Here is a 25,561-nt window from a genome sequence, read left to right on the forward strand (position 1 = left end):
AATACTGATGTGCCAAGGATGTGATAGGATCAAAAGGAGGAATTATTTGTTTATAAAGCTATTTATTCATCTCCATTATTAATGTCTTCTCTTCCAAAGCAATAGAAATATCCAATTGGCAGTGCAGAATAATCCACAAAGAAAACTGCTTATCTTCTGCATATTATGCACTTGCCTGGCTATTTGAATGCGACTAACTCATTCTTCTTGCAACTGATCTGCTGATAAGAAAAAAAAACAGGAGGAATGAATGGAAGAATCAGCTTCTCTAACGTTTCTATTGCATATTCAAACACATTCATCAACAGATAAATTGGATATTATTACCTTCTTCTGTTCTCTCTTCTTTCGTCTTTTTATTTTTATTCTTCCTCTTCAATAATTTCTTTGCTCCCACTGCTGATTGATTTGCAGCAGCTTTCGACTTCATAAGCTTCAAATTCGCATGAGCATTTGCCAGCATCAATATCATCGATATCTTCTTCTTCTTCATCTTCTCGAATTCATTAAGAATGCGATGAGAAAGAGAAAAATCAAAGATAAAGAAAGGCTTCAAGAGGAAACAACCGAACAATTGAACTCTCAAAAGAAAACAAATCTATTTTAATAAGATTGAGATCAGAAATTCGTTCAATGAAAATTCTTGAGGAAAATAATCAAAAAGAAAAGAATGGATTCATTTATTTTTCTTTTTTATTGAAAAAGAAAGCAAAAACATCATTTGAAAATGCTCATTAATTTTCCATTTCCCACATTTGAAAAAAAATTAAAAGAAAAGAAAAAATAGTTTTTGTGTTACAAAATAAATAAAATCTCATTTTCTCAAACATTTACAAGACAATCAGAAACATTCAACGATAAACAACGACAATTAATTCCGTTTAGAAGATCAAACATTTTATAAAAGCTTGCGATAACATCTTCATATCCTTCTTCTTCCATCTTTTCAAATACCTCCATTTTTATCTCTTTTCTTTTAACTTCATCCTTTTCATCTTTATTCTTTTCTTTCAATCTCCTTAAAACTTTCATAAAAAATTTGAAGCATTCATATAACATTTCGTCATCCAACGTTGGCTGCTGAATCTCCTCTAAAACGGTATCAACTGCTCCACTTTTCAGAAAGTCTTCAACTTCCACAGCTCTATTTATAACTACTAAGCTGAATAAAATAATGCACCACTTGCTAATATTTCTGAATTTATCCTTCGCTGCTCGAAATACCTGAACAATACTGTTGATAAGCCCAGAAAATTCTTCATTCCACAAATGAAAGCTGAGAAAATAAGGCTCCAACGAAAGGAGCCATCTCCAAATAATAAAGACTTCTTCTTCTTCTTTTCCAGTTTTTCCTCCTATTTCTCTCTTCCAATCCACACATTTAATCAGCTCGATCAATTCTCTTGCTGCTTCTCTCGCAAAGTGCAGTTCATTTGTAAGCATTCCTTCCAAACCGTTATCGAAGAATAATCTTTGTATTAAAAACTGCCAAGCAGACTGACAGGCAAGTAGAGTCAGATTGTGATGCTCCTGATGATATTTCATAATTTCTATCATCTCCTTCAAATATGCTTTTTGCAAGATTTTCTTTAAAAAAAGAGGAAAGAAAAATCAACAATGTCAAAATAAAAATAGAAATGTTCAAACATGATCTTCATCAATGCAACTCAAAGCCAGGAAAGCCATTTCCACTTCTTTTTGAACTTCTTCATTTTCCTTTTTGTTCAACGCAACTTTCAGAAGACAAGACATACAAATGGCTAGAGGTTGAATTGAAGTAAAGCCATCATACGGCATCAGATAGCATTCACAAAGATCTATCAAAAACTGTTCGTTCTTTTCTTCCTTTTTCGTTTCTTCATCAATAATCATCTTCGCTAACCTTTCGTTCAACAAAGATTTGGCCAAATAACTCATTCCTATTTTTTTCAGCTCTTTGTAATTACCCATATGCTTCAACAACATGATGGCATTTTCCAAATCTAACTTTTTTTCTTCAATCATTTTGTCCATTGCATCGAATAATTCTTTAGTAAAAATGAATTTCAATTCTGAACTATTCATTTCACCCAATAGTCTGTTTAGTTCCATTATTCTCTGTTTTTGCTCGTCAGCTAAGTCATTGCCCAACTGTGAAAACAATTCTTCAAAAAACAAATAATGAAAAAAGAAATAAATGCAACAATCAAAGATTTGATTGCAAATTCTATCGCAAACTATTGAACATATATGTAAATGAACTCTTGTAATTTTTCGAATTGATATTTCAACCAGAGAACGAAAACATTTTTATCGTTCAAACAAAAATATGAATACAACAGCAGAGAAGCAATTGATGAAAAATGAAAGTATTGCACGGTCGATAAAGCATCAATTTTCACACCATACAATTTTATATTAGTCTTTTTTGAGAGTGATTACAGAGATAAGAAATGCTTTTTATTGAAGGTTTATTGTTATGGAGGTGTAGATCGAATCTTTTCATTTGAACAGGAATATTCATCATTAAAATGAAAGGTTGATGAATGAGTATTTCTTATTATTTAAGCAAAATTATTTTCAGTGTTCACGCGAGATAATGATTTCGACATTCATGATTCGAAACTTTTTGAAAAAGTTTCCGAAAAGCATTAAAAAGGATAGTGAATTTAAAAATATTGAGTGAAAATAAGTGCGTGCATTTTTTTTCCCATTGTTCTATTAATTGTGAAGATGTTTCCATTTGTTTCCTAAAAGTCCAGTAATCTGATAAATTATTGGGATGGACAATTTTTGTAAAGAAAGACAGAATAGCTGGAAGAGTGCTGAATATATCATTTCAATTAACAGACAGAAGAATGCTTGACTCTTGTGGATTCAATTTCAATCTTTAAACAAGCAATTCTCAAATGTTTTGAAAAACGAATTTGGATGAAGCGGAAGGAACGAGCCAATAAAATGATGGACTTAAAAAGGGAGAATAGCCTATCTTCATGAAATAAAGCCTTTTCAAAGAGAGAAGGAATATTTTCAAAAACTAGTTGGAGAGATTGAAGAAGAGACATTGAATGGTTTTGAAGACATAATTATTTGATGAAAAGGAAATAGGCTCAAAGGAATGAATCAGAAGATGGGCTGTGAATGTGACAGGGAAGGATGCATATTTTGGGATGGGAAAGGCAAAGCATTGTTTTTACGGGTTGGGGAGAGGGACAGAACTGGATTTTATTGTTTGGTTAGACAGCTAACAACACAAGAATATCTGACAGTTCAGTGCCATTTTCAATCTTCAAAGCGAGTCAATTATTTTCTAACTGCAATCGTCAGAACAAATTCCGATTGAAGGATATCCGAAGCAGAGAGCAGAGTTTCTGGTGTCCTTCATGCCAGCAAAGCGAGTCTCTTCAAAGACATTGCCATCTCCCTAAGCGCATCAATCATCTCCATCGCACCTCCATTGAATATTCCGCATTTTATTCATCAACCGACTTTCATATTAATTTTTCTCATTCATCAACCACATTGCACGAAACCAATCATTTTCTATCTTGATCATCATTCTCCTTCTCCTTCTCCTTCTTCATCTTGTTCAAAGAATGTCTCTTTGATCTCTTCACGAAAAGTCAGTCAACTAACGTTTGAATCATCATTTCTGGTTTTTTATTCATCATCATCTTCTCCTTCTCCTTCTCCTTCTCCTTCTCCTTCTTCCTTTTCTTCGCAATCACTTTCATAGAAGAAAGCATTTGAGTTTTGAACAGAATTTTCTTCTTCCAATACAACAGAATCATCCAATCAACAGCGCAGGAAAAGAGCCAAACAAACTATTTTTCTTCAATATGTCTTCTTCTCTGCATTAAAATTCTTTCCTTTTTTCTCTGAGTTAATAATAAAACAATGATACCTGTGAATATTAATTGACAATGTTTTTCCTTTTTTTTTTCCGACCTATAAAGATCGTTATTGTGTTAAAAACATTAATTCACTGTTGAATTTTCAAAAAGAATTCGAAAAAAATAATGAGATTTGCAACAAAAATAATTTCAAGTGCAATAAAAACAACAAAGGCAATGCAGTCTAAGGCTAACACAAATGAAGCTGTGTGATTCAAAAAATTAAATGGAATAAAGGTGTTTTAATAGACCTACAAAAGCGTCGAAAGAACAATTTTTTACCAACAAAAAAGCAAATTTCTTTGTGCTCCTGCAATAAATGGTGAATTCGCAAGTCCTTTTCCAAATAAAATTCACTGAAAAAAAATTTTTTTAACCAATTTTCATTTTCACTGTCAATATCTTCGCGATGCCTGAGTCGATCGTGTAGTTCCGCTTGAACGAGAAGCGTATTGGTTTGTTGAAAAAGTGCTTGGAGATTTCTTTGAGGCCAACGATGTGGACATCTTTGGCACTGCACGTGTGATACCGCGTGGACGTGTTATCACTTTTGCACTGAAATTTCAGTGGGGAAAAGAGGATTAAAAAGAAAGAGAAAGAGAAAGAGAAAGAAAGAAAGAGAAAGAAAGAAAGAGAAAGAAAGAAAGAGAGAGAGAGAGAGAAGAAAAGAAGAAGAAGAAGAAGAAGAAGAAATAAAAAATTAAAAAAAATAAAATAAAATAAAAATGAATGAAAGTTATTGTTTTCAAACAACATTCAAATAGAAAAAGATAATCAAACCATATAGGCACATGACGTTCATAAGATTCTGGTGCGAACTTTCTGCCGCAATGTGGGCAACTCAAATAATCATCGTGCTCTTCTGGTGGAGGCGGTGGCAGTTCTGATAGAGATCTCCCTGTTATTCGCAGAGTGACAAGAAAATTTGAAATAATCATATTTGGTTGAAAGAATAAACGAGGAAAAAAAGTTTGAACAAAAATATAACATAAATATAAGTTCGACAGAGGAATTTCATTGAAATCATTCAGAATTTAATTATATGAAAAAAAAATATTATTTTTATCATTAACAAAACTAAAAAACTAATCTAACCTTCTTTTTCGTACTGCGCCACTTTCTTAGCTGACTTCATGGCAGCAATGAACTGCTCGTGGTCTCTCTGCCACTTCGGCTTTTCTCCGTTTCTCGGCTTTGGCTTCGGCTTTGGCGGAGGCAGATCTGTTGTGTGAGTCTTAAACTCAGTGGGTCCTTTGCACACTTTCTCGTGTTTGGAGATTCTGGTGGGGAGGTGGGGAAAGAAGGTTAAATCAGATGAAAAATTAAAAATGTGATAATAAAATAAAATGATGATGATGATGATAATGATTGAAATATCAAATATTGTAGGGGAAAATGAACAGAGAGATTGAGAGAAAGAGAAAGAAGAATAAATAAAGAAATCCATTTTCTCAAACAAACCTGTCCGACGCAAATTTCCTTCCGCAGCGGCTGCATTCAACCAGATCCACTGGCTCTGACTCGTCTGCCTCAAAGCTGAAGCTGCTGCTGCTGCTTCCTTTTCCTCCCATTCCTCCTCCAAGTCCTCCTCCTCCTCCTCCACTCTTAAACGAAGACAGTGGCTTCTCATCAAATGCGTCTGGGTCGCTGTCTGCTTTGCTGGTGATGGCTGGCGTCGGGCGAGGGGCAGAACGAGGGGAAGGAGTGGTTTTGACTCCACCTCTAGTTGCAGTGGATGAAGAAGAAGGGGAAGAAGTAGAAGAAAGTCCTTGTCTTCCTGCAGCAGATGCTCCGATGCCTCGTCCAGCAGCACTGCTTGCCCCTCTTCCTCTGCTGAGGGTGCTGGAGGCGCCTCGACCGGCTGTGGATTAAGTGGTAATAAGGAAAATGCGATTTTTTCAAATAGATTGGTAGAAAGAAGAATATATAAGAGTTGTATGTTTGGTATGTATTTCATGCAACAATTCGTAGAAATCAATAAATTTAAGGAAAAAAAATCAAATAAATAATTTTTAATAATAATAATAATAAATACAAATCCCACGATTTCAAACCTGACATTGAAGCAGGCCTTTCATCCTCATCAGAAAATGAGCTGGCGGGCGACTTGCTTTCTGCTTTAGACTTCAACGGAGTGAGAACGTGCCCTGGTTTGCAGGAACGTAAGTGGATAGGAAGACGATCAGGTGCAAATTTCCTTCCACAGTTGGGGCAAGGCGCAAGCAAACTGAAGAAAACAAGAGGGAAAAAAAAGAATCAAATAAAATATTGAGGTTAATGAACAATAGCATTGCCAAAAAATGTTGTTCAAAAAATTGAAAAACAATTCATTCAAATATTTGTATTCGTCAAAAAAAAAAAAGATAGATAATTTTTTCCCACATATATCAACAAACTCTTTGTAGCTTTCAAATGCAGCATCGTTGTATTGATCAATTTCCTTCTGGCTCATTTTTTGCGGCCTTCCATCATTCTTTGTCATTGTAAACGGAGACGTCTCAGGTTTTGGCAACGGTCGCCGTTGAGATGGTGGCAATCGCTCTTGTTCTCTTTGAAAATCGATAATGCATTGCTTTTGATGTATTGGAAGAGATAAGCTTCCATATTCCCTTTTATAAATATAAGTCAAAAATATAATTACAGATTTTTGATAACATCAAAATGTTTATTGAAAATGAACTTATTATGTTGAATCAAAAATTTTCATACCTTCCACAAATATAACAAACGAGCATGCGAGGACGCTGTGAATGCTTTCGCTCTTCTGGGTCGTCTTGCTTCTGAGGGCATATTTTCAAATGAGATGCAAGTGCATCTGGATTAAATTTTCGTTTGCACCATGGGCATCCGTTTCTAGAGTTTTGCGCAACTCTCCACGCAGCCTTTAAAGCAAAAGAACATAAAAAAAATGATATTAAACTTTGAAAATAAGTCATTTACCTCGTTCCAAGCTCTAACAGCTGATTGACGATATTATCCAAAAATTATAACAAAAATTTTCGTAAAAAGCAAAGAAGTACCTGCTTGATCTCTCAGAGAAGACGGAATGGGTACATTTGGAGGCTTTGGAACTGCAACACGATATTTTGGTGGAAGAACCTTTAAAAACATTCGAAATGATGCTATAATGAAATTTATTTTTAAAAGCATCAAATCCAAACTTCTTGAGCAGCCATCCAATCTTTTCCACAATCTATTGTAGTTTGATTTTTAAAAAAATGACTCTGTTTTCTCACAAAGAAACTTCTTTAAAAAGAAAAACCTTTCAAGTGAATAGGCAGGCTAGATGATCCAAATTCCCTGCTGCAAATATAACAAAATAAGGCAGTTGGTTTTGGTGCTTTTGGTGCTCCTGAAATCATCCCTAGAACACAAGAAAATAGATTATTCGATCACACAAAACCCATATACACGTTCAACGATATTTGTCGTTATGCGACAAGTTTTTGACAATATTTTTGCCCCAAATTTACTTGAAACATTTTTGTTGCAATTATTAATTTCACTTTTTTTCAATAAAGCAAAAGAAAGATCACCGAAGTGAATGGGAACGGTGCAGCAAAAACTAACTACCTCCATTCCAGGTTTGCTTTGTTTTTTTCAAGATTTATTTAATTGTGTTTTAGTTGTTTTCGGACCAGGAGGTGGTTGGCTTTGGGCAATAACTTTCCTATATTTCTTTTGTCTTCTTTTTTCAACTCATGAATGGATACTCCTTCTTAGGAAAGCTAGAAAACGCTCTAATTTAACGAGAAGAATATTTTTGATGTTCTTTACCATATTTTTGTTCGTTAGAGTGTTATTTCTTTTGGTTCCATTCCCTTTTGATGAATTTTGGGGAATTCTTCTTGCTGATCAAACACCACGCTATTTTTTGTTTATCGCATGGGAATTTTTATCTTTGTGGCTTGGAAGTGCAATTATCCCTCCGTCGAAAATGCCTCCAGTTTTTGGAAAACTTTTCCACTTTTTTTTTATAATCCTTATTGCTGCATTGTTCATAACCATGCTAGTATGCAACATCATAACCCGGGTGTGCAAGCATTTAAATATTGAATTTAGCAACTTTGGATTTTGTTTTTTGATAACATTTCTTCAACTTTTTTGAAAAAATCTTTTTTTTCATTGTGCAACTGGATTAGAAAAAAGAGACAAAAGGACTCGTAGAAGTTAACAAGGCACTTGTGTGGAACAACATAGGACTGTACTTAATTGTTCTAATTTCCATTTCAATCTACTTCGTAAAGCTAATACAAATCATCATCAAATCCAGAAGTCTGGGATCGTTCAAAAGTCGAATCGCTTTTCTTCTATTGCTTGTTTCTGTTATGTGGAGCGTTTTTCTTGCGCGATTTGTTTGGGGTGTTACAAAAGCGTTCAATGTGAATGCCTTACAAGATATCATTTCTTCCTATGGATTGATATGCTATAAAGATGACAGCAAATGGTGTGCATTTTACTCAAAAAAATTCCTCGTTTTTACAAGTGTTTATTTCGAAAGGAATGCATTTAATGATAGCTTGCTTACAACACTTTTATTTTTTGTTGCTTTTCTTCATTCAAAACTTTTTGGGTAACATTTTTTAAATCACTTCTTGACGCATGTGGAAACGCTTTTACGAACCAATCATTTATCATTCTTTTTTTTATTCTTTTCTTCCTCTCACTTTTTTTCCCCCCTTTCAGTGACAGTATGTTTTCGCGGTCAGTCCCTGTGATGATATGCTGGGAAATTCTTCCTTCTGTTGTTCTTCTATTCACCTTTTTCGTTCTGAAGCTGCACACAAAAACTGCCCCACCCCCTCAAACACGCAACGCCATCTCACTGCTGAAGGGCTCATACGGCAGCGAGAAGACGCAGAAGGAGCGCAACGAGCGAATGCGGAAGGAGGAGAAGCGGAAGAAGCGGAGAAAGGAGCAGTTTGGTGTGGACAAGCCGCCAGATGCGGGCGGGTCAGGGCGGGTGCTCTACCCAGACACCTCGCCAGCCTCAGCCAAAGCGGGGCTGTCAGCGCCATCACTGTATGACGCCAGAAGCATCAGGACAGAAGCAGGAGGGAAAGGAGGGTATGCGGCGATGGATGACTGGGAGGACAAAGACGAGGAGATGTCTATGCAGTCGTCGTCTGCTTACAGAAAGGGGGAGAAAGAACGCAGCTGGGACGAGCTGTCGATGATGACGATGAACACGACAGCCACTTCAGGCTCTTCGCAGTCGTGGTATTCAACAGCAACTGGCTGGGATGGAGGGATGGCAGTGTCGGAGTTTGGAGATATGGGCATGGGAATGGGGAAGAAGAAAAAGAAAAAGAAGAAGAAGAAGAAGAAGAAAATGCAGCATGTGACGATGGATTCTTGAAAGGGGAAGTCGAATGTGCATTTTGTTTTTTATTTTTATTTTTTTAACTGTTCAACGTTTGCTTTCGGATATTTTTATCTTTTCGCACACTTCATTACACAATGTTAACCATTTCACTTTATTTTTTGTTTCCATTTCTTTTTTCTTTTTTCTTTTTATTTCTTCTCTTATGCATTCCGTTGGATATGGTTTTGTGATAACTTGCCTTTGCAATTTATAACGAAATTTGTTGTTTCATTCCTTATTGAGTTGTGTTTGTGTTGTCTTATTAGCTTGCTTAAAAGGTCACACTTGTTGAGATATGATGAGCTTTGCTTGTTTTTCTGTTTTTTTCTTTTTCTTATTCTTTTTTTTTTTTAAATAACTTTATTTTTCATACTTTTGTGTTAATTTTTTAAACGTTTTTCTTTAAAATGTCAAGCCAATTTGTTTTTGAATTTTTCTTCTGTTTTATTCTTTCAATTGTTGTTCATGTTGACAATATCACGGCTTCGGTGCTAAAAGAGTTAACGTTATTTTTTCAAAGTCATTCTTTCTTTTTTAATTTCGAAGCCCGTTACATAAAACTCAAAGCTTTCATAAATACTAAATGTATATCAGCAAATATTTAATGTATCAAAAAAAGGTGAATAAATGTGTCGTGTAGTGATTTCTTATTTTAATTTGTTTCTCACTGGGATATGGAAGACGACATGATGAAAGAGAAGTGAATGTGGTATGAGCAGTGATATCCAAACGAATGATTAAGAAAGAAGATGAGAGAAAGCACACAAAAATTAATGAATAAAACCATTCAAATGCTGAGTTTGACACAAAATATCATCCAATCAAAAAATATTCAACTCATAAAATAATAAGTGTAAATCATCAAAGAAGGGATGAAAATTGAATCATATGTATTGTCAGCAATCATTATGGTCTATTCTTCATTCTTGTGAATCTCGACAGAAATCTTGCAAATCAAAATCAAAAATACATGCTTCCATGTGTTGGTAAACCTCTTTTCTTTTGCATTATTGTCAAGCATAATATCTTCTCTCATTCTTCTTTCTTCGCCTTCATTCATCAATCTCTGTCCTTAATTTACTCGTCAACTGGCTGTCCGTTCTGTTGGGCCTCGAACAACACCTGCTGAGCTTCCTTGACTTTCCCTTTCAGTTCGGCAACATTCTCCACAAGTGTGATCAGCTCAGTAGTTTCCAACTCCAGAAGCATACCTGTGATCTTACCAGCATTAGCAGCATCAAGAATCTGGATCTGTGGGAACAGGGCTTCACCCAGATGTTGCTTCTGCTCTTCCACGCTCATGTCAGCAAGGGCAGTTGAATCGATGGTAAGTGGGCGGAGTTGACCGTCACCAGCACCCACCAAGCCAGCAGTCGATGGAGAGCCTGAGCCATCCGCACTTCCAGCAGAGTGCGAAGCAGGCGAAGAAACAGACGAAGTTGGCTGAGATGGAGGTGATTGTGTTCCAGCAAGAGAAGCAGAGCTGGCTGAGACTGGAGTCTCGGGAGTAGATGGACCCACACCTGCTGCTGTGCCTGTGGCTCCACCAGAGACACTGCCAGTGACACCTGGGAGTGGAGAGCCTTGTGTGTGGGTGGATGTCATTGATGGTGATGAAATTGTTGTGGCGGGGGTGACTTGTCCCATTCCTCCTGCAACGCCTGGCATGGCACCGTATCTTTGCTGTTGGTACATGTATTGGTTGGGGTATTGATGATGTCCTTGTCCATAGGCGTATCCCTTTTGTCCCATCATCTGTCCCATTTGTGCACCACCACGTGCTTGCCCCATTCCCATTCCGTATCCAACACCTCCTCTTCCGCCCATCATCATCATCTGGTTTGCTCCCATGAATGGCATGGAGTTCTGTCCGACGAATGGAGCAAGTCTGTATCCAGGCTGTCCCATCAGCATTCCATTTGCACCATAGCCAGATGAAGGTGATCCAGTTGAGGTTGGTGAAGAGAATGATCCCAAAGACGAAGGAGACGAAGATCCAACAGCTGTTGATGAAGGAGATGATGCGCTGACTGCTCCAGACACAGCTGAGCCTGGCGATCCAGCAGCACCTGTGGCGGGACTTTGAGACATTCCGTTGCGACCAGCTGCTCCAAAGCCATAAGCTGCACCTCCGTTGCGGGCCATTCTCTGTTGTTGCAAGAGAAGTGTCATCATTGCTTGTGGGGTGAGTCCACCTGCTTGTCCGTGGCGAGAGCTTTGCTGCATTGCAAGCATCATCTGTTGCACAAAACGTGGGTTGGACATGAGCATCTGCATGTTGGCGAATGGGTTGGAAACTGCTCCTGCATGTCCAGCAGCTCCACGGCCAGATCCCATGACACCACCACTTCTTCTCTGAAGTAAGTATTGTGTTCTTTCTTCTTTTGTCTGGCAGTAGTTGACATACAATTCTTTCTCTTCTTCGATCTCTTCTGTTTCATTATTATCTTCATCAAGCTTCTTCTTGGTGCTTGGAACTTTAACACCGTTCATCTCAAGATACGCTTTTCTTGCCTCATCATCAGTAGAGAAGCAAACAAAGCCGAATCCTCTTGAAATTCCGCTTGATTCAGACTTCATCACTTTTGCTGAGGTAATCTTTCCGAAGCGTGAGAAGAGTTCTTTCAAATCATCATCAGTGAAATGAGCAGGGAAGCCTCTGACGTACAAGTTGCGGAATCTGGTGGCTTCCTTCAATTGCTTCTTATAACGCATTCTTTCCCACATTGAACGTGCAATTGATACTTTCAATGGAACGATTGTTTGCTTGCTTGAGGAAGATTCGGATGAAGAACTTGCCTTTTCAGTTGATTCAGACATCAAGCAAAATCCTTCAATCTCTTTTCCGTTCATCTCCTTTACGCATTTTTCGGCTTGCTCTTGCTCTTCAAACCAAACAAAACCAATGATTCTTCCTAATCCATCTTTTGATTTTTGGACAGTTGTTTTTGTAACTTTTCCGCATTGTTCCATTTCCTTTGCCAAGCGCTCTTCATTTACTGAAGCCAGGAAATTGGTAACATAAACAGTTTTGTGAACTGTTTCTGTTGGTGGTCTTGAAGGTTCAACGGTGATTGTTCTGCCTTCAACTTCAGTTCCATTGAATTTTGCGATGGCTTTATCAGCATCTTCTTTGGTCTGATATTGAACATAACCATGTGCACCTGCATTTGTTCCGTACACATATTCGGACACACGGCATGACATAACTGTTCCAACGTCTGAAAAGAGATCATGAAGCTTCTTTGTTTCATATGACGGAGGAAGGTTCTTGATAAAAATGTTTCCAATTCCGCTCTTGCGCAATGAAGGATCTGACTGATACCACATCATTCGAACTGGACGCCATCCTTCTTGAATTACAGAATAGTTCATTTTCTCCAAAACCACAGCAGCATCTTCAGCCTTTTGGAAGTTAAGGTATCCATATCTCAATGATGCATATGGATAGTTATGATCTCTGCAAATTTTGATGTGAGTTGGAACATGTTCCGGAAGTTTCTCTTGGAAATATTTTTCGAGTTGTTCTTGTGTTAAAGACTCATGAAGATCACCAATAAACAGCGAATATTGTCTGTCCATTCTTCTATACATCAACAACACCAAAGAAAAGAATTTTAATTTCAAATATTCAAATGATACGAAAATTAAATGATACGACAGAAAGACTTGTTAAATAAAGCTAAAAATTGCTAATTTCCAAATAAAAATGGTAGATAAAAACATTTACATAAAAAATATTTCGCTTCTATATTCAACACCCCTTCTATAGCACATACTTGACTTAAAGATCTCAGCCTGAGAAATTTGGCCAAACAGGGAATTATTTTTTTCAACAATAAGGGGACATGATCATTAAATTGGGGTTGAAGCTATTCATACCACAATGAACGGTGATTATTGCACGGATGACAAACTCACCATTGAGCATGAAGGCAGTGTGCCTTCTTTTTACGAGTACTATTGTCATCTCATGCTTCCATGGGCCAAGACGGCACCAAATCCTTCGGAGTACCTTGTGCAAGCTTTAACTCAATTTCTTGCTCAGCTGGCGAATCTGGACTTTTCTTTTATGTTGGAGCATGTTTATAACATAGTACAGTATTTTGCGCTTGACGAAGAGGTTTTTTTTTTTAATAATTCAATAAATTATTTATTGCTCTGTTTTTTATTGGGTTATAGAGTATGTTACTTAGCTTAATAACCCTGCATCGCTACATCAAGGCTGCAAAAGAAAATTTGAAAGTGTCAACTCTTTCAGATTTATTTTCCATGCTAACAGTCTGCATTGTTCTTGCGCTTAAGGTTTGCTTCTTTTTTTTAAGTTGAATTATATAAGAATAAAATTGAATTCCTATTGATTCGGAATTTCTTTTTCATTACAGGGTTTAAATGATGCTCCTTTAAATTTTGGACTCATTGCTCGTGAACTTCAACTTGATCAAGTCAGCATTTACGAAATGGAAACTACAATTCTTTCAGCACTTGATTACAATTTGTTCTATACCGAGGATGATGCAATTGAATTGAGTTATTTATTCCCTTCCGAAGGAATGATGTTGCTGTCTTACTCAAACCAAAAATCTTACAATTTATTTTTGGATGAACCCATCAAGTCACAGCCTTCTCAATCAAATGTTACCAAAGACGCACCATACACATCCACTACGACTTATTCTACAGTTGATCGGTTATGTCCACAATTCATTTCACTATCTGATTCATACTCCGAGGGACAAATATCAACATTCACATCACCTTCTTCTTATTCTGACTATTCTGAAGTGACTGTATTGCCTCTTGCTGCTGCATCAACTGAAGATGCGACACAGCCATTGACACCCGTGTCCCAGATCTCCACAGCATCAGCTCCAATGGCAACTTCCGCATTGCCTTCTCTCTCTTCTCCGTCTGATCTCTCTTCTCCCACTCCTTCTGTGACTGTTGCTGCTGTTGTGTGTGCACCGTCAATGCCTTTCACTGGCCTCTCTTCATCTGAATGTATTGCTCCGGTCATTGGAGCGCCTCATACGCGACTGCTATGCAAAGTCGGGTGCTAAATAAGACAAGACTTTGTCTTATATATCTTTGAATTTTTTGTGAATTCGAAGGATTATCTTATGTTTGATGCTGTTTTGTGTTACAGCTTTTGTTGTTAGCAACTGCAAGTTTATTTGTTTTGAAAAGGCAATTATTCACTATTTCTCTGTAAGAGGAAAATGAAGAAGAAGAAAGTCTTTTGTTGGAAATTAATTGAAGATATTTGTTAAATTGATTGTTGATATGTATGATGCTTATAATTGCATTGAGACTTCCAAGGGACACTGAGAACAACCGATTGGTTATTTATTGTTAGAGCTATTGAATTACTTCATTTTTTTGGATTGGAAATTGACTTTGCATTGTTTTATATCAGTATTTTTTGAATATCTTTAGCTGCATTCACGTAATCTGCCTTTTATGTGAAAGTAACGAATTCTTCAGTAATTTCTTCATTTGATTTTTTTTTTTTTTATCTTCTTCATTTTCTTCTCTTCTTCTGCTTCTTAATCCTTTCTTCTCGTTATCTGTCCCTTATGGCACATGAAATGGTTTCTATTATATTTCATGATTTTATGGTGTATTTTGGTGTTGCATTCGATTACAAGCATTTTATTTAACATTTAATTTTTTGGGTTGGTTTTCAGTTTTTATTAAATTTTTTTCGTTTTTGTTTCCTTTTGCTTTCTTTTTTTTCTTTTGAATTTTTGATCATTTTCTATTATTATTTTATTTGCATATTTTTTTATGAATTGTTTTTGTTGTATTCGAATAAAAATGTTTTCATTGAATTTAATTGTTTTTGAACGCTCTTTCACAAAAATTGGATTTCAGTTTCTATTTTACTTATTTATTTGTTTTTCGTTAATAAATTTTTTAATCATATCCCGTTTTTTTCGTTAAAATTTGGTTTTATTTTATTTAATAGTTTGGCATGTTTTATGTGTTTGTTTTAAGCATGAAGCTATTTTGAGAATGAAGTTGTGAATTTCCTTTTCTTGAATGGTTTGCTTAGTCGAAATCGAACCACACTTATTTCCTTATAAGTCTAATGTTTCTGTCTCAAGTTTCCCTCTTTCTTCTTCTTTTCTTCTTCTTCTTCTTTTTCTTCATCTTTTTCTTCATCTTTTTTTCTTCGTTTTATGATCAGCTGTTTCACGTTAACATTCACAATTGTTTATGCATAATTATCTATTCAACGGAAAACGAGAGATAACTTCTTTGCAATATTTTTCAGTGTGTTTCTTCATTGTTACTTTTAACAGCAGGTTTATACCTATTCCACACGCACTGTGAGGTAACTTCCAATCTTCATTGAGCACTTTTTTCCACAGACATATTCTCTTTCAGTGGTTCTATCGAATTTCTTTTTTCTTTTTTCTTTTTTTTAATAAAATAAATAAAAGAATTAATATAAAAAAATAAATTGAAAAATTATTATTGAAGCAATTGTTTCAATTGGCTTTTCTGTTGTTTGTTAATGTTTCTTGTTTCTTGTTTTTTTTGAATATGTTTTTCTTTTATTAAAAGGTTTCTGTTTGATATTAAACGCTCATATAAATTTTGATTTTTATTTTATTTTATTTTTATTTATTTTTTTGAGTTTGCGTATTTTTCTGTGTTTTGGTTTTCGAATAATTATTCACATTGAATGAAAAGTTAAGATCAACTTCTCAAATCTTTTTTCAATTTTCTTGTCTGAATTTTTATATTTTATTTTATTTTTCTTTCTTTTCTTCTGCTTCTCCTTTTTTTGTTTGAAAATGTTTTCTTTTTTCCGGAAAACTGAACTTGCTGGTCCTTTTTTTAGGAATCGTTGAGTGTTTTCGTTGGCGCTCTTTATGCCACAGTTTAGTTCCTTTTCTTCTTTATGCACAGTTGTATTTTTATTCCACATGATTTTTTGATATTGGAATGGAAAAAAAACTGTTATCTTTTGAAATGTTGCTTATGATTTCCTCTTGCATCATATCCTTAATAATAAACTTCTTCTTCTTCTTCTTCTTCAAAGAAAAAATTATTTTATTTGTTTATTTTTTGAAAAGTTTTTATTTATTCAGTTTCATTTGTTACGCTCATTTCTGTTTTTTTAATTTTAATTTTTTTGAAGTTGATTTTGTTTGACTTAGTGAAAATATCTGGCTTTTTGGGCAGCAATTTCTCTCATCTCATTTGAAATTGCTTTTTATTTTGTTTTATCTTCAGGTTATTTTGATTGGGATTGTTTCAACAATATCGAGTTGAGATGGTGCTTTGACAAATTCATTTTAGATTTATTTGTCAAGTCATCAACTTTAATGAATCTGTAACATATATAAATAAAAATTGTCAAAAAAAATTGCTTTTTTTTTATTATTAACGAATAAAATGATTGATAAAATGAGAAAAATCATCTACATTGTTAATCAAAGAGAAATTTGAGTGAATGTTGATCATTCCATAATAAATGTCTGACGGACGTTCAGTGAAAAGTTATCGAAGTTCTTCTGCGTCAACGCTAGAAGATTTCGATGAGGAAGCAACGGCAGTTGTTTTCACACCACGTTCTCAATCTGCTCGTTTGTAAATTGAACATTCAAGTTTTATGTATTTTGTTAACTGCGAAAATTTTTGTTTTTTACGAATATAAATTTTTGGCAAATATGCTTTCTAGTTAAAAAGCAAGGACTTCTTCCAGAAGATGTTTTAAAAAAGTCTATATCGTATTTTAAGAAAAAAGGTGTTCCACAAGAGCATGCTGAATTGATGTATGATCATTATGAAACCAAACGGCAACAAAAGCTTCAAAACGCGCGAGAAACTCGAAATCAATTAATAGAAAAGGAGCAAAAAACAGGAGATGAAGGAACAATGAGAAGTACGACATCAGATGCAAAAATTGAAGCAGAGAGTTTGAAAATTGGTTTATTTTTGCATAAGAATTTGTTTTTTGCCAGGAATAAGACTTGAAAAAGTAAGAGCAAAGCGAGAGTCAGAGCTGCAACGACTTTTACAGCAAAATCAAGAATTTGCTGAAAAAGAAGCAGAAGAAAAGCGAAAAGCAGAAAAGGCTCAAAAAGAAGCGGAGGAACAGAGGAAGCGGGACTTAAAGGCACGAAGGCAAGCGCTTGAAGAAGCTGTTTGTAATTTTTTATGTTAAGTGATTTAATGTTTTATTATTTATTAGAAAAGAGAAGAGAAAGAGAGAGAGAAAGCTGCAAGAGAAGAAAAGCGAAGGCTTGCCAAAGAAGCAGAGGAAAAAAGAAAAGCTGATGAGGAACTGAAAGAAAAAGAAAGGCAAAGAGACGTTTGCTAATTTTAATTCTATTATAAAGATTTATTTAACTTTTTTTTTTTTCTTTCAATATTAGGAAGAGATACGAAGGAAAAAGCAAGAGGAAACTCAAAGAAGACTTGACAAATTTGTTTGCATTTTTTTGGCTTTTCTCTTTTTCCATCTCTCGTTCATTCATTTTATGCAAACTCTGTTTATTCTTTTCCCTCCATATTTCTCTGTTTTTATTTATGAAATTTTCAAAATATTTTGGAAATAATTTTTTTTTTCATTTGTGATGATTATTGATGGTGATCTCATTTGAATGAATATGTTCCATTGTGTTTCATGTGCATATTTCCAAATGCTTTTCTTCTTCTTCTTCTTCTTCTTCTTCTCCCACCCAAATTCCTTCCTTTATCCCTTCTTGCCTTATCTTTCTGTCAGTATGCTGGTCTGCGTCGTGTGGAAGAGGCGCAGAAAAAACAAGAAGCTGACCGCGAGGCACAGCAGAGGGAAGCAGAAGACAGAGAAAGAGCGAAGAAGGAGAAGCAGAGGAAGCAGGAGGAAGAGAGGCAAAGGGAACTCGAAGAGAAGAGAAGGAGGAAAGAGGAGAAAGTGGCGAGGGCAAAGCAGAGGGAGGTGTGATTATTGAGAGAAAATTATTAGAGCTTTCAAAACAAATTCGTTATTTTGAAATTTTCAATGACTTATTCTATTTTTTTTACCAATTCTTCACGTATTTTTATATTTTTTTTTCCATTTGTGAATTTTTTGTTGGATTGGAACCATATGTCTCAATAAACTTTCATTAATCATTGCAAATTTCTATATCATTTTATTTTATTTATTCATCCAGGACGAATTAGCTGAAGAGCGCCGGCAGAATCAGATGGAGCAGATCCGAAAGGCAGAAGAGCAGATGAGGGCGTTGCAGGAGAAGAGAGAAAGGGAAAAAAGAGAAAGTGAGCAGAAAGCAGCAGAGAAGCAGAGAGAGATGGAGGAGGCATTTCAAAGGATGGAGGAGCAGAATGAGGTATGAGAGAGGAAGAGAGAAAGAGAGAGAAAGAAAGATAAAAAAAAAGAGAGGGAGAAAGAAAGAAAGATGAGGAAAGGTTGTGGATGATTAGGGAGAATTGTGAGGAAGAAGAGTAGATTTGTTATTCTCTTTTTTTTTTCAATGTGAAATATTTTTGGGTTTTATTTCTTTTTCTTTTTTTTCTCTCTCTCTCGAAAATATTATATCCATTTCATTGTTTCATTCTTCATTCTCTCTCTTTCTCTCTCTCTCTCTCTCTCTCTCTCTCTCTTTTTTTTTTTTTTTTTTTTTTTTTTCATCATCCCAACTCAGCAACGCCGCAAAGCTGCGATGGACAAGCAGAAAGCTGCAGAAGACCACATGAAGAAATACAAGCGCGAGCAGCAGAAAAGAGAGAGGCAGAAACAGTATGTGCGATTCTTATGCTGTTCTGTGAATGGAACGAATTAATTGTATTTTTTCTTTTTTTTATTGTGAATTGGTTTTGATTTTTCTTAATTTTTCCACTTTTTTTGCTGATTTGTGATTATTTTTCACAAAAATGCTAACTTTTTCAAAAAAATCAATGTTTTTTTAATGAATTTTCTTTGAATGTTTTGTTTCAATACACTTATTTATGTGATTTCTTCTTCTTCTTCTCTCCTTCTCCATCTCATTTAATCTCATTATATTCCATTCTATTCCACAGAAAAGAGGAAGAGCAGCGAAACAAAGAGCGCAGAGACCATCTGATGCAGATGTACCAGTCAGAAGCAGACAGACAGCGGATGCTGAAGGAGAAGCAGGAAGAGAACGAAAGAAAGCAGAAGGAGCTGAGAGAAGAGAGAGAAAGAGAAAACGCTAAGAAAAGACTGCTGGAGAAGCTGAAGGAGGAAGACAAGAAGGAGGCGATTGAAAGGTTTTGTAGGAATTTATATTTTGGCTTTCTTTTTCTTTTCTTTTTCATTTTTTTTTTATGTGCAATTGTGTTTTTATTTTTATTTACACGTTTTTTCAATTATTTCCTCACTCATTTCTTCATTCTATAAATCTGTTTCTCTTTTCGTTTCATGATTAATGTGTTATCCTTACAATACAAAAAAAAAAATAATCACGCATTCATTTCAACAAAAACTTCCCCCCTCTTTCCGTTTTCCCTATTCCCTTTTCCCTTTTCCGTTCTTCAGGCAGCGCCGGATCGACCAGTTTGAGCGGGACGAGAAGATGCGGCAGCTGCGGGAGCAGCAGCGGCGGACAGAAGAGTTCGAGAAGAAGCGGCGGGACATGGTCGAAGAGCGGAAGCGCTTTGACCGCGAGTCGCAGCTGGAAAAAGACCGAATGCAGCAGCTTTTGTGGGAGATGCAGGTGACAAAGAAACTCGACCGCTCCAAGCTGAATGCGACGCGGTCGTCGGCGCTTGGCACATCTGCACTGGGAGACACACAAGCTTCGCGCACGTCGGGTCTATCGTCTTCAATGGGGCAGCGACGAACACAATCACGTTCTTATTCACAATCACAGTCACCTTCGAGAGAGAGGAGGGAGAGAGTGCTGTTAACGCCGCTGAGCCCTACAGCGAAGAATGGGAAGGGAGGAAGAGGAGGAGGAGGTGGTGGTGGTGGAGTGAGAGAGAGAGGAAGAGAGAATGAGAGGAGCAGCGGGACAAGGGCGAGGAGCGAGTCTTCGATGGCGGCGATTCCGTCGAGGCAGAACGGAAAGGGAAGAGAAGGAAGTAATAAGGGAACTAAAGGGAATAAAGGGAATGTTAGTAATGCAAGTGATGTTAGGAGAGGAAGAGGAGAGGAGAAAAGAGCGCAGACGGAGCTTGGAGGAAGGTACAAGGACAAGAAAGTGGCAGATTGGGATCATCCAGAGGGAGGAGATGAGGAAGGAGACGATGGATACGACAGACAGAGGAAGGGGAGCGATGGCAGGCCAGCGACTGTTATGGGGATTGCAGGTGATAATTCGAGCTCTTCTTCTTCTTCTTCTTCTTCAGAGGGGAGGATGGAAAGAGAGTATGCAGATGACTTTATGGAGAAAGCAGTGAAGGAGCATCAGAAGCAGAACAAAAATGCAGCCAAACAAAAAGGCGAAGAAGAACAGAAGGGAAATAAAACAAAGGACGAGACAAAAGAAGAAAACGAAGCAAACAGAATGGAAGGAGAAGGAGAAAGAGAAGGAGAAGGAGAAGAGGAAGAAGAAGAAGAAGAAAAGCCACTTTTGGTGTTTGAAGAAGACGAATGGGACGGAGCTGATCCAGAAGCGACTGCAGAAGCGATGCACATGATCGATCCACAGAAATATGCAGATATTCTTGTTGAAGCTGTTGATAGTGAAGAAGATGGAAAGGAGAAGGCAACAAATGAAGGAGAAAGAGGAGAAAGAGGAGAAGGAGAAGAGGTTGACAAAGAAGCAGTTGAAGAAGTTGCTTCAAAGATATCTTCAATCATGCAGAAGAAGAAAGAGAAAGATCAAAAAGCAAAAGAGAAACTGGAACAACACAAAGAAGAGAAGAAGAAGAAGAAGACCGTGAATGAAACAGCCACGAAAGTGTCATCTTTGCTGGAGAAGAAGAAGGCGAAGGATGAGAAAACGAGGCAAGAGATCGAAAAACACAGAAAAGAGAAGCTGGCGAAGCTGGAAGAGACGAAGGCGCTGAGGCAGAAAGGAGGGGCAGGGAATGAGAGCACGATCAGAGAAGAAGAGGAAGGAGAAGAGGAATTCGGAGAAGAAGGGAGCAAGAGAAGTGATGAAGAAGAGGAGAAGAAGAAGAAGAAGGAGAAGGAGAAGAATGAAGAAGTTGATGAGGAGGCGGTTGAGGAAGTGGCAGCGAAGATTTCGACGATTATGCAGAAGAAGAAAGAGAAAGATCAAAAAGCAAAAGAGAAACTAGAACAGCACAAAGAAGAGAAGAAGAAGCAAAAGAAGATCGACGAAACAGCCTCGAAAATATCATCTTTGTTGGAGCAGAAGAAAGCGAAGGATGAGAAAACGAAAAAAGAAATAGAAAAGCACAGAAATGAGAAGATGGCCAAGTTGCAAGAGACGGCTGAGCTGCGGAAGGGAAAAGGAGACAGTCCGGATGCTGTGCAGAATGAGCAAATAACAGATGAAGGAGAAGGGGAAGGGGAAAGAGAGGGAGAAGAAGGAGAAGGAGAAGGAGAAGAGGAGTATGAATATGAAGATGATTATGAAGAGGAGAAAGAGCAGGAGGAAGGAGATGGGCAGCAGAAGAGAGTGGGAGAGAAAGGAAATGAAGAAGAAGCAGCGGAGTCAGTTAATAAGGAAATGACAGAAGCGAATGGGATGACAGTGAGTGAAGAAGGAGAAGAGGAAGAGTATGAATATGAGGATGAATATGAAGAGGAAGGAGGAGGAGAAGGAGGAGGAGAAAAAAGAGAAGAAGGAAGAGGAGAAGGAGAAGGAGGAGGAGGGTATGGAAGAGAAAGGGGTTATAACAGTTCTGAAGAACAAATAGCAGGATTGGAGCCTGGAATACAGGGAGTGCCAGAGGAGGAGGAAGAATATGAGTATGAAGACTACGAAGAGGAGAATGTGGTTACAGATGAATGAGATTACAATGGAGAAATGTGTTTAGGATATTTTATGATGCATTCAATCTCTTTCTCTCTCTTTCTCTCTCTCTCTCTATTTTTTTTTTTTTTCATTCACTTGTTTTAAATATCTCTGCTTTCTCTTCTTTCTCTTCTTTCATCTGCTCGTTTGTTGTTATGTTGTGTATGTTGTGATACAGTTTGTAATTATTCAACTGTAGCACTGTTAAAGTATTGTGGGTTGAGTGCACCCACCACAATTTTTTTGATTATTTTAATTAATTTTACCATTTTTTCAATTTTGATTCATACATTTTTTAATTTTTTTGGTTAATCTGCACGAAATTTTATGTATTCCTTATTATTTTTTTTGCATCATGCTGCTTCATTTCAAACTGAATTGTTTAATTTGCATTTGAACTTAATAATTTTCTTTTATCTGCATTGTCTCTTTTTACCTCTCTTTTTAAAACAAGTTGTCTTAAGTATTATGGAATGTATCATTTCTTTCTCTTTCTTTTTTATTTTTAAAAAAATTATTTTTCTTTTTTTCTTTTTCTTTTTTTTTTCTGATATTCACTTCACTCTTTTCGCGCTTGTCATTCACACCTCAAAGCGATAAGTGCGTTCTTGTCTTTTTGTCATTTTCACTGAGCTTTTTTTTATTGGCATTCTTTTGATGAGGTGCCTATTAATAATGATAGTTATTACACATTATCTGTTGATTTAATACAGCCATTGAGAAAAGGTGAAATACTTTGAGACAAAAGTTGTTTTCAATCAATATGAATTGTGTTAACAGAAACAAAGAAAACAAAAAAATAAAGATTGTTTTAAAAAGACGCCCTCAAATTCAATAAAAATACAATATATATAATAATGGAAAAGGTTATGGAAAATCAAAAACATTTCACCGAAAACAAGCGAAATTTTAATGAAAAGATGCAAGTTCACATAAAAGATTAAGAGCTAATAACTGAGGTGATCAATGAAGATTTAATCTGAATACAAGTGAAATTAAAATATAAATATTTTCAAAAGGAAAAAAAAAAAGAAAGAAAAAAGAAAATAAAAATAAAAATAAACTTATTGAAACGATCAGAGGAAAAAATGCATTTGGAACTCCTAACAACTTGTATAAACATTCGTTCAAAAATATAAAAATATAATAAAAATAAAAATTATAATTATAAAATAAAACCAAACAAAATTCCCACAAAGGCTGAAGAAATAAAACAAATGCAGAATTCGATCATACAAAATAACATGGAGATAAAACATTCAAATACTACGAGCAAATGTCAAAGACAACCCCTGACATCTTTTAAAAATCGCAATCAAGTTACACATTTACAAACACGTAATTAAACCTACTGCCAAATTCAAAAATGAAACATCCAACAAACAACAACAAAAATTATCTACTAAGTTTTTCTATTCATCTTCAAAAATCTTGTCATAAGCAGTCGACAAGAGCTTGTTCGCCGTCTGTGAAGCAGCCTGGGCTGCTGCAGACCTAACCTGTGGATTCTTCGCAGCAGCAATCGCGGCATCAGCCGCCAGCTGCTGGACCTGCGGGTTTGCTGCTGCTGCAGACGCTGCCTGCTCGGTGGTGCTGCCATTTATCATGGCTCCGCCGGCAACGACAGCCGCCTGCTGCATCAATTGCTGGGTTTCGGGCCTAAGATTTTTCAAAACGGTTAAATAATAATTAATAATGAGAATGAAACAAGGATAGAAGAATAGACATTTAATCAAGAAGTTTCAATAAAAAAAGAAAAGAAAGAAAGAAAAATAGATTTTATTAAATAAAAGCAGAAGATATTGAAATTTTTTAACAATAAAAATTTGCAAACATTCGAGCTGTCTCAGCCATCACGTTAGGTCTATTTTCGTTTGATTGAGATGGTGCAGAATAAGGTACTGATGAATCATGCTGATACGGATATGGCTGCGGGGCTGCTTGGGAATATCCTATCCCTGCATCTCCTGCTACTGACGGATATTGATTGCTTGATGCCATTGGTTGAGTTTGATTCAATTGAACCTTTGATTGTTCCCACCCTTGAGCTTCTCCTTGTTGTTGATACTTTTGTACTTGTTGTTTTTTCCATTCTTTGTCCAAACATCCAATAACTATATGAAATACTCCAATAATAATTGTTAACGATCCAATCAAATATCCAATCCATTCTCTCTTTGGCACCGATTCGTAAGCAGCCATTGACAAAGTACCAAGGCTATAAAACAGAAATTATCACATTTTCAAAATTCAAAGAGGGCAATTAGTAATGGCATACAATACCAAGAATAATGCACGATAAGTTGGACTTAAAAGGAATAAAAATATATTTCCAATAAATTTGACTTTAAATTCGACAAGCAGCAACACAAGTGCGAAAATTCTATTCGATAAATGTGTTTATTTATCATTCATGTCATTCCGAAAGATATAAAAAATAACTAAATTGTGAAAGCATACAGTGTATATATTGAAAACAAAAATGGAGGGAACATGTTTTTAACTTTCATGGAAATTAAATAATATGGACAAAAGCCTCCAATCATGACTATTAGTACAGGGCATATAACAAATACGCTGATAGACACGAATACTTTCATTGCTTTGGATGTGAAGCAGCTTTTGCACAGCTGTGAAGTGGTAGGTCCTTGAGGTTGTGCATTTGCAACTTGATTTTGTTGTGGTTGTGCAGGTGCCTGTTGCATAGTTTGGGTAGCATACATGGCACTTTGCGAATCAATTTGAGATTCGTACATTTTGTGAAATAATTAATGTATTATGGGTGTTCTCTAATTAATTATTCTCAATAATTATGAAATATTTGTAAAAAACAGCAACACTTTTTTTATTACGTTGATGAATATTCAAAAAATTTTTTTAAATTTTATTTTTTTTTTTTAAATATTGCATTTTTTTTTCATTTATCTGTATTTGCTGTTCTAACATGAATGCTTATTTTATATTTTCATATACAAGTCAATGTGCAACAATTATTTTTAGATCTCCATTAGAAGAAAAGGTATTCAAAAGAACAAATTCTCTTAGAAGTAACTTCAAGCAATCATATTGTTTTTGTATTTCCATTTGTTTGACAAAAATTCAAAAAATTCAACTTGATTTTTGGTTTTGAGCAGCTTTTATCGGTCCAATTTATTCAAGTGAAAAGATAAATAACATATTACGGTCATCATTTGTGGCATGGATTGTTATTTTTGATATCATATTCTTTCTTTCAAAAATTTCGAATCGGAAATTTTGATGGAATACTAACAAAAGAACTCTGAAAAGAGAAAATACTAATAAAAGATATCTTCATTTTTATTTCAGCTTTAACATTTGTTTTTGAAATGGTTTTGATGAAATTTATCATTATACAGGTATCGCATAAAATACCGGACATCGCACAAAATTCCGGACAAGATCATTTTCTCAAC

The 25,561-nt window shown here is 35.9% G+C and overlaps 6 protein-coding genes across 6 annotated transcripts; 3 read left to right on the forward strand and 3 right to left on the reverse strand.

Annotated features, from left to right (window-relative positions):
• Positions 1-4,267: 4,267 nt before the first annotated feature.
• MONOS_3413 (putative Zinc finger, C2H2 type family protein) lies at positions 4,268-7,234 on the reverse strand (the record flags this gene model as incomplete). Its single annotated transcript, XM_067873415.1, has 11 exons — positions 4,268-4,427; positions 4,653-4,770; positions 4,968-5,152; positions 5,334-5,733; positions 5,927-6,099; positions 6,269-6,481; positions 6,582-6,754; positions 6,813-6,832; positions 6,893-6,971; positions 7,034-7,065; positions 7,135-7,234. 11 exons carry the CDS (start codon positions 7,232-7,234, stop codon positions 4,268-4,270), a joined length of 1,653 nt encoding a protein of 550 aa, XP_067732194.1.
• Positions 7,235-7,398: 164 nt separating this feature from the next.
• Positions 7,399-9,753, forward strand: MONOS_3412 (uncharacterized protein). The gene is made up of 4 exons (XM_067873414.1): positions 7,399-7,456; positions 7,499-7,905; positions 8,015-8,319; positions 8,559-9,753. Exons 1-4 carry the CDS (start codon positions 7,417-7,419, stop codon positions 9,229-9,231), a joined length of 1,425 nt encoding a protein of 474 aa, XP_067732195.1. The 5' UTR covers positions 7,399-7,416; the 3' UTR covers positions 9,232-9,753.
• Positions 9,754-9,865: 112 nt separating this feature from the next.
• On the reverse strand, positions 9,866-13,046 carry MONOS_3411 (putative Polyadenylate-binding protein 4). Its single transcript, XM_067873413.1, has 2 exons — positions 13,017-13,046; positions 9,866-12,823 (listed from the first exon to the last, which is right to left on the reverse strand). The coding sequence occupies exon 2, from the start codon at positions 12,817-12,819 to the stop codon at positions 10,315-10,317; it is 2,505 nt and encodes an 834-aa protein (XP_067732196.1). The 5' UTR covers positions 12,820-12,823; positions 13,017-13,046; the 3' UTR covers positions 9,866-10,314.
• A 77-nt stretch (positions 13,047-13,123) lies between these two features.
• On the forward strand, positions 13,124-14,297 carry MONOS_3410 (uncharacterized protein; the record flags this gene model as incomplete). The annotated part of the gene is made up of 3 exons (XM_067873412.1): positions 13,124-13,360; positions 13,420-13,542; positions 13,623-14,297. The coding sequence occupies 3 exons, from the start codon at positions 13,124-13,126 to the stop codon at positions 14,295-14,297; spliced, it is 1,035 nt and encodes a 344-aa protein (XP_067732197.1).
• Positions 14,298-16,716: 2,419 nt separating this feature from the next.
• Positions 16,717-22,819, forward strand: MONOS_3409 (uncharacterized protein). The gene is made up of 10 exons (XM_067873410.1): positions 16,717-16,835; positions 16,931-17,167; positions 17,214-17,395; positions 17,444-17,563; positions 17,628-17,681; positions 17,978-18,172; positions 18,390-18,566; positions 18,882-18,976; positions 19,258-19,467; positions 19,736-22,819. The coding sequence occupies exons 1-10, from the start codon at positions 16,724-16,726 to the stop codon at positions 22,122-22,124; spliced, it is 3,771 nt and encodes a 1,256-aa protein (XP_067732198.1). The 5' UTR covers positions 16,717-16,723; the 3' UTR covers positions 22,125-22,819.
• Positions 22,820-22,867: 48 nt separating this feature from the next.
• On the reverse strand, positions 22,868-24,883 carry MONOS_3408 (uncharacterized protein; the record flags this gene model as incomplete). Its single annotated transcript, XM_067873409.1, has 4 exons — positions 22,868-23,786; positions 23,962-24,345; positions 24,406-24,510; positions 24,588-24,883. 4 exons carry the CDS (start codon positions 24,881-24,883, stop codon positions 23,540-23,542), a joined length of 1,032 nt encoding a protein of 343 aa, XP_067732199.1. The 3' UTR covers positions 22,868-23,539.
• Positions 24,884-25,561: the final 678 nt, after the last annotated feature.

Source organism: Monocercomonoides exilis (genome assembly GCF_001643675.1).
Source record: "Monocercomonoides exilis strain PA203 chromosome Unknown scaffold10-1930038, whole genome shotgun sequence".
Taxonomy (NCBI): domain Eukaryota; phylum Preaxostyla; order Oxymonadida; family Polymastigidae; genus Monocercomonoides; species Monocercomonoides exilis.

Coding starts and splice junctions, on each gene's coding strand:
- MONOS_3411 (XM_067873413.1), bottom strand. CDS start 12,819: ATGGACAGACAATATTCGCTGTTTATTGGTGATCTTCATGAGTCTTTA.
- MONOS_3409 (XM_067873410.1), top strand. CDS start 16,724: ATGTCTGACGGACGTTCAGTGAAAAGTTATCGAAGTTCTTCTGCGTCA. Junction 17,168..17,213: donor TGCAAAAATTGAAGCAGAGA/GTTTGAAAATTG, acceptor GTTTTTTGCCAG/GAATAAGACTTGAAAAAGTA. Junction 17,396..17,443: donor GGCAAGCGCTTGAAGAAGCT/GTTTGTAATTTT, acceptor ATTATTTATTAG/AAAAGAGAAGAGAAAGAGAG.
- MONOS_3412 (XM_067873414.1), top strand. CDS start 7,417: ATGGGAACGGTGCAGCAAAAACTAACTACCTCCATTCCAG. Junction 7,457..7,498: donor ACTAACTACCTCCATTCCAG/GTTTGCTTTGTT, acceptor ATTGTGTTTTAG/TTGTTTTCGGACCAGGAGGT. Junction 7,906..8,014: donor TATGCAACATCATAACCCGG/GTGTGCAAGCAT, acceptor CAACTGGATTAG/AAAAAAGAGACAAAAGGACT.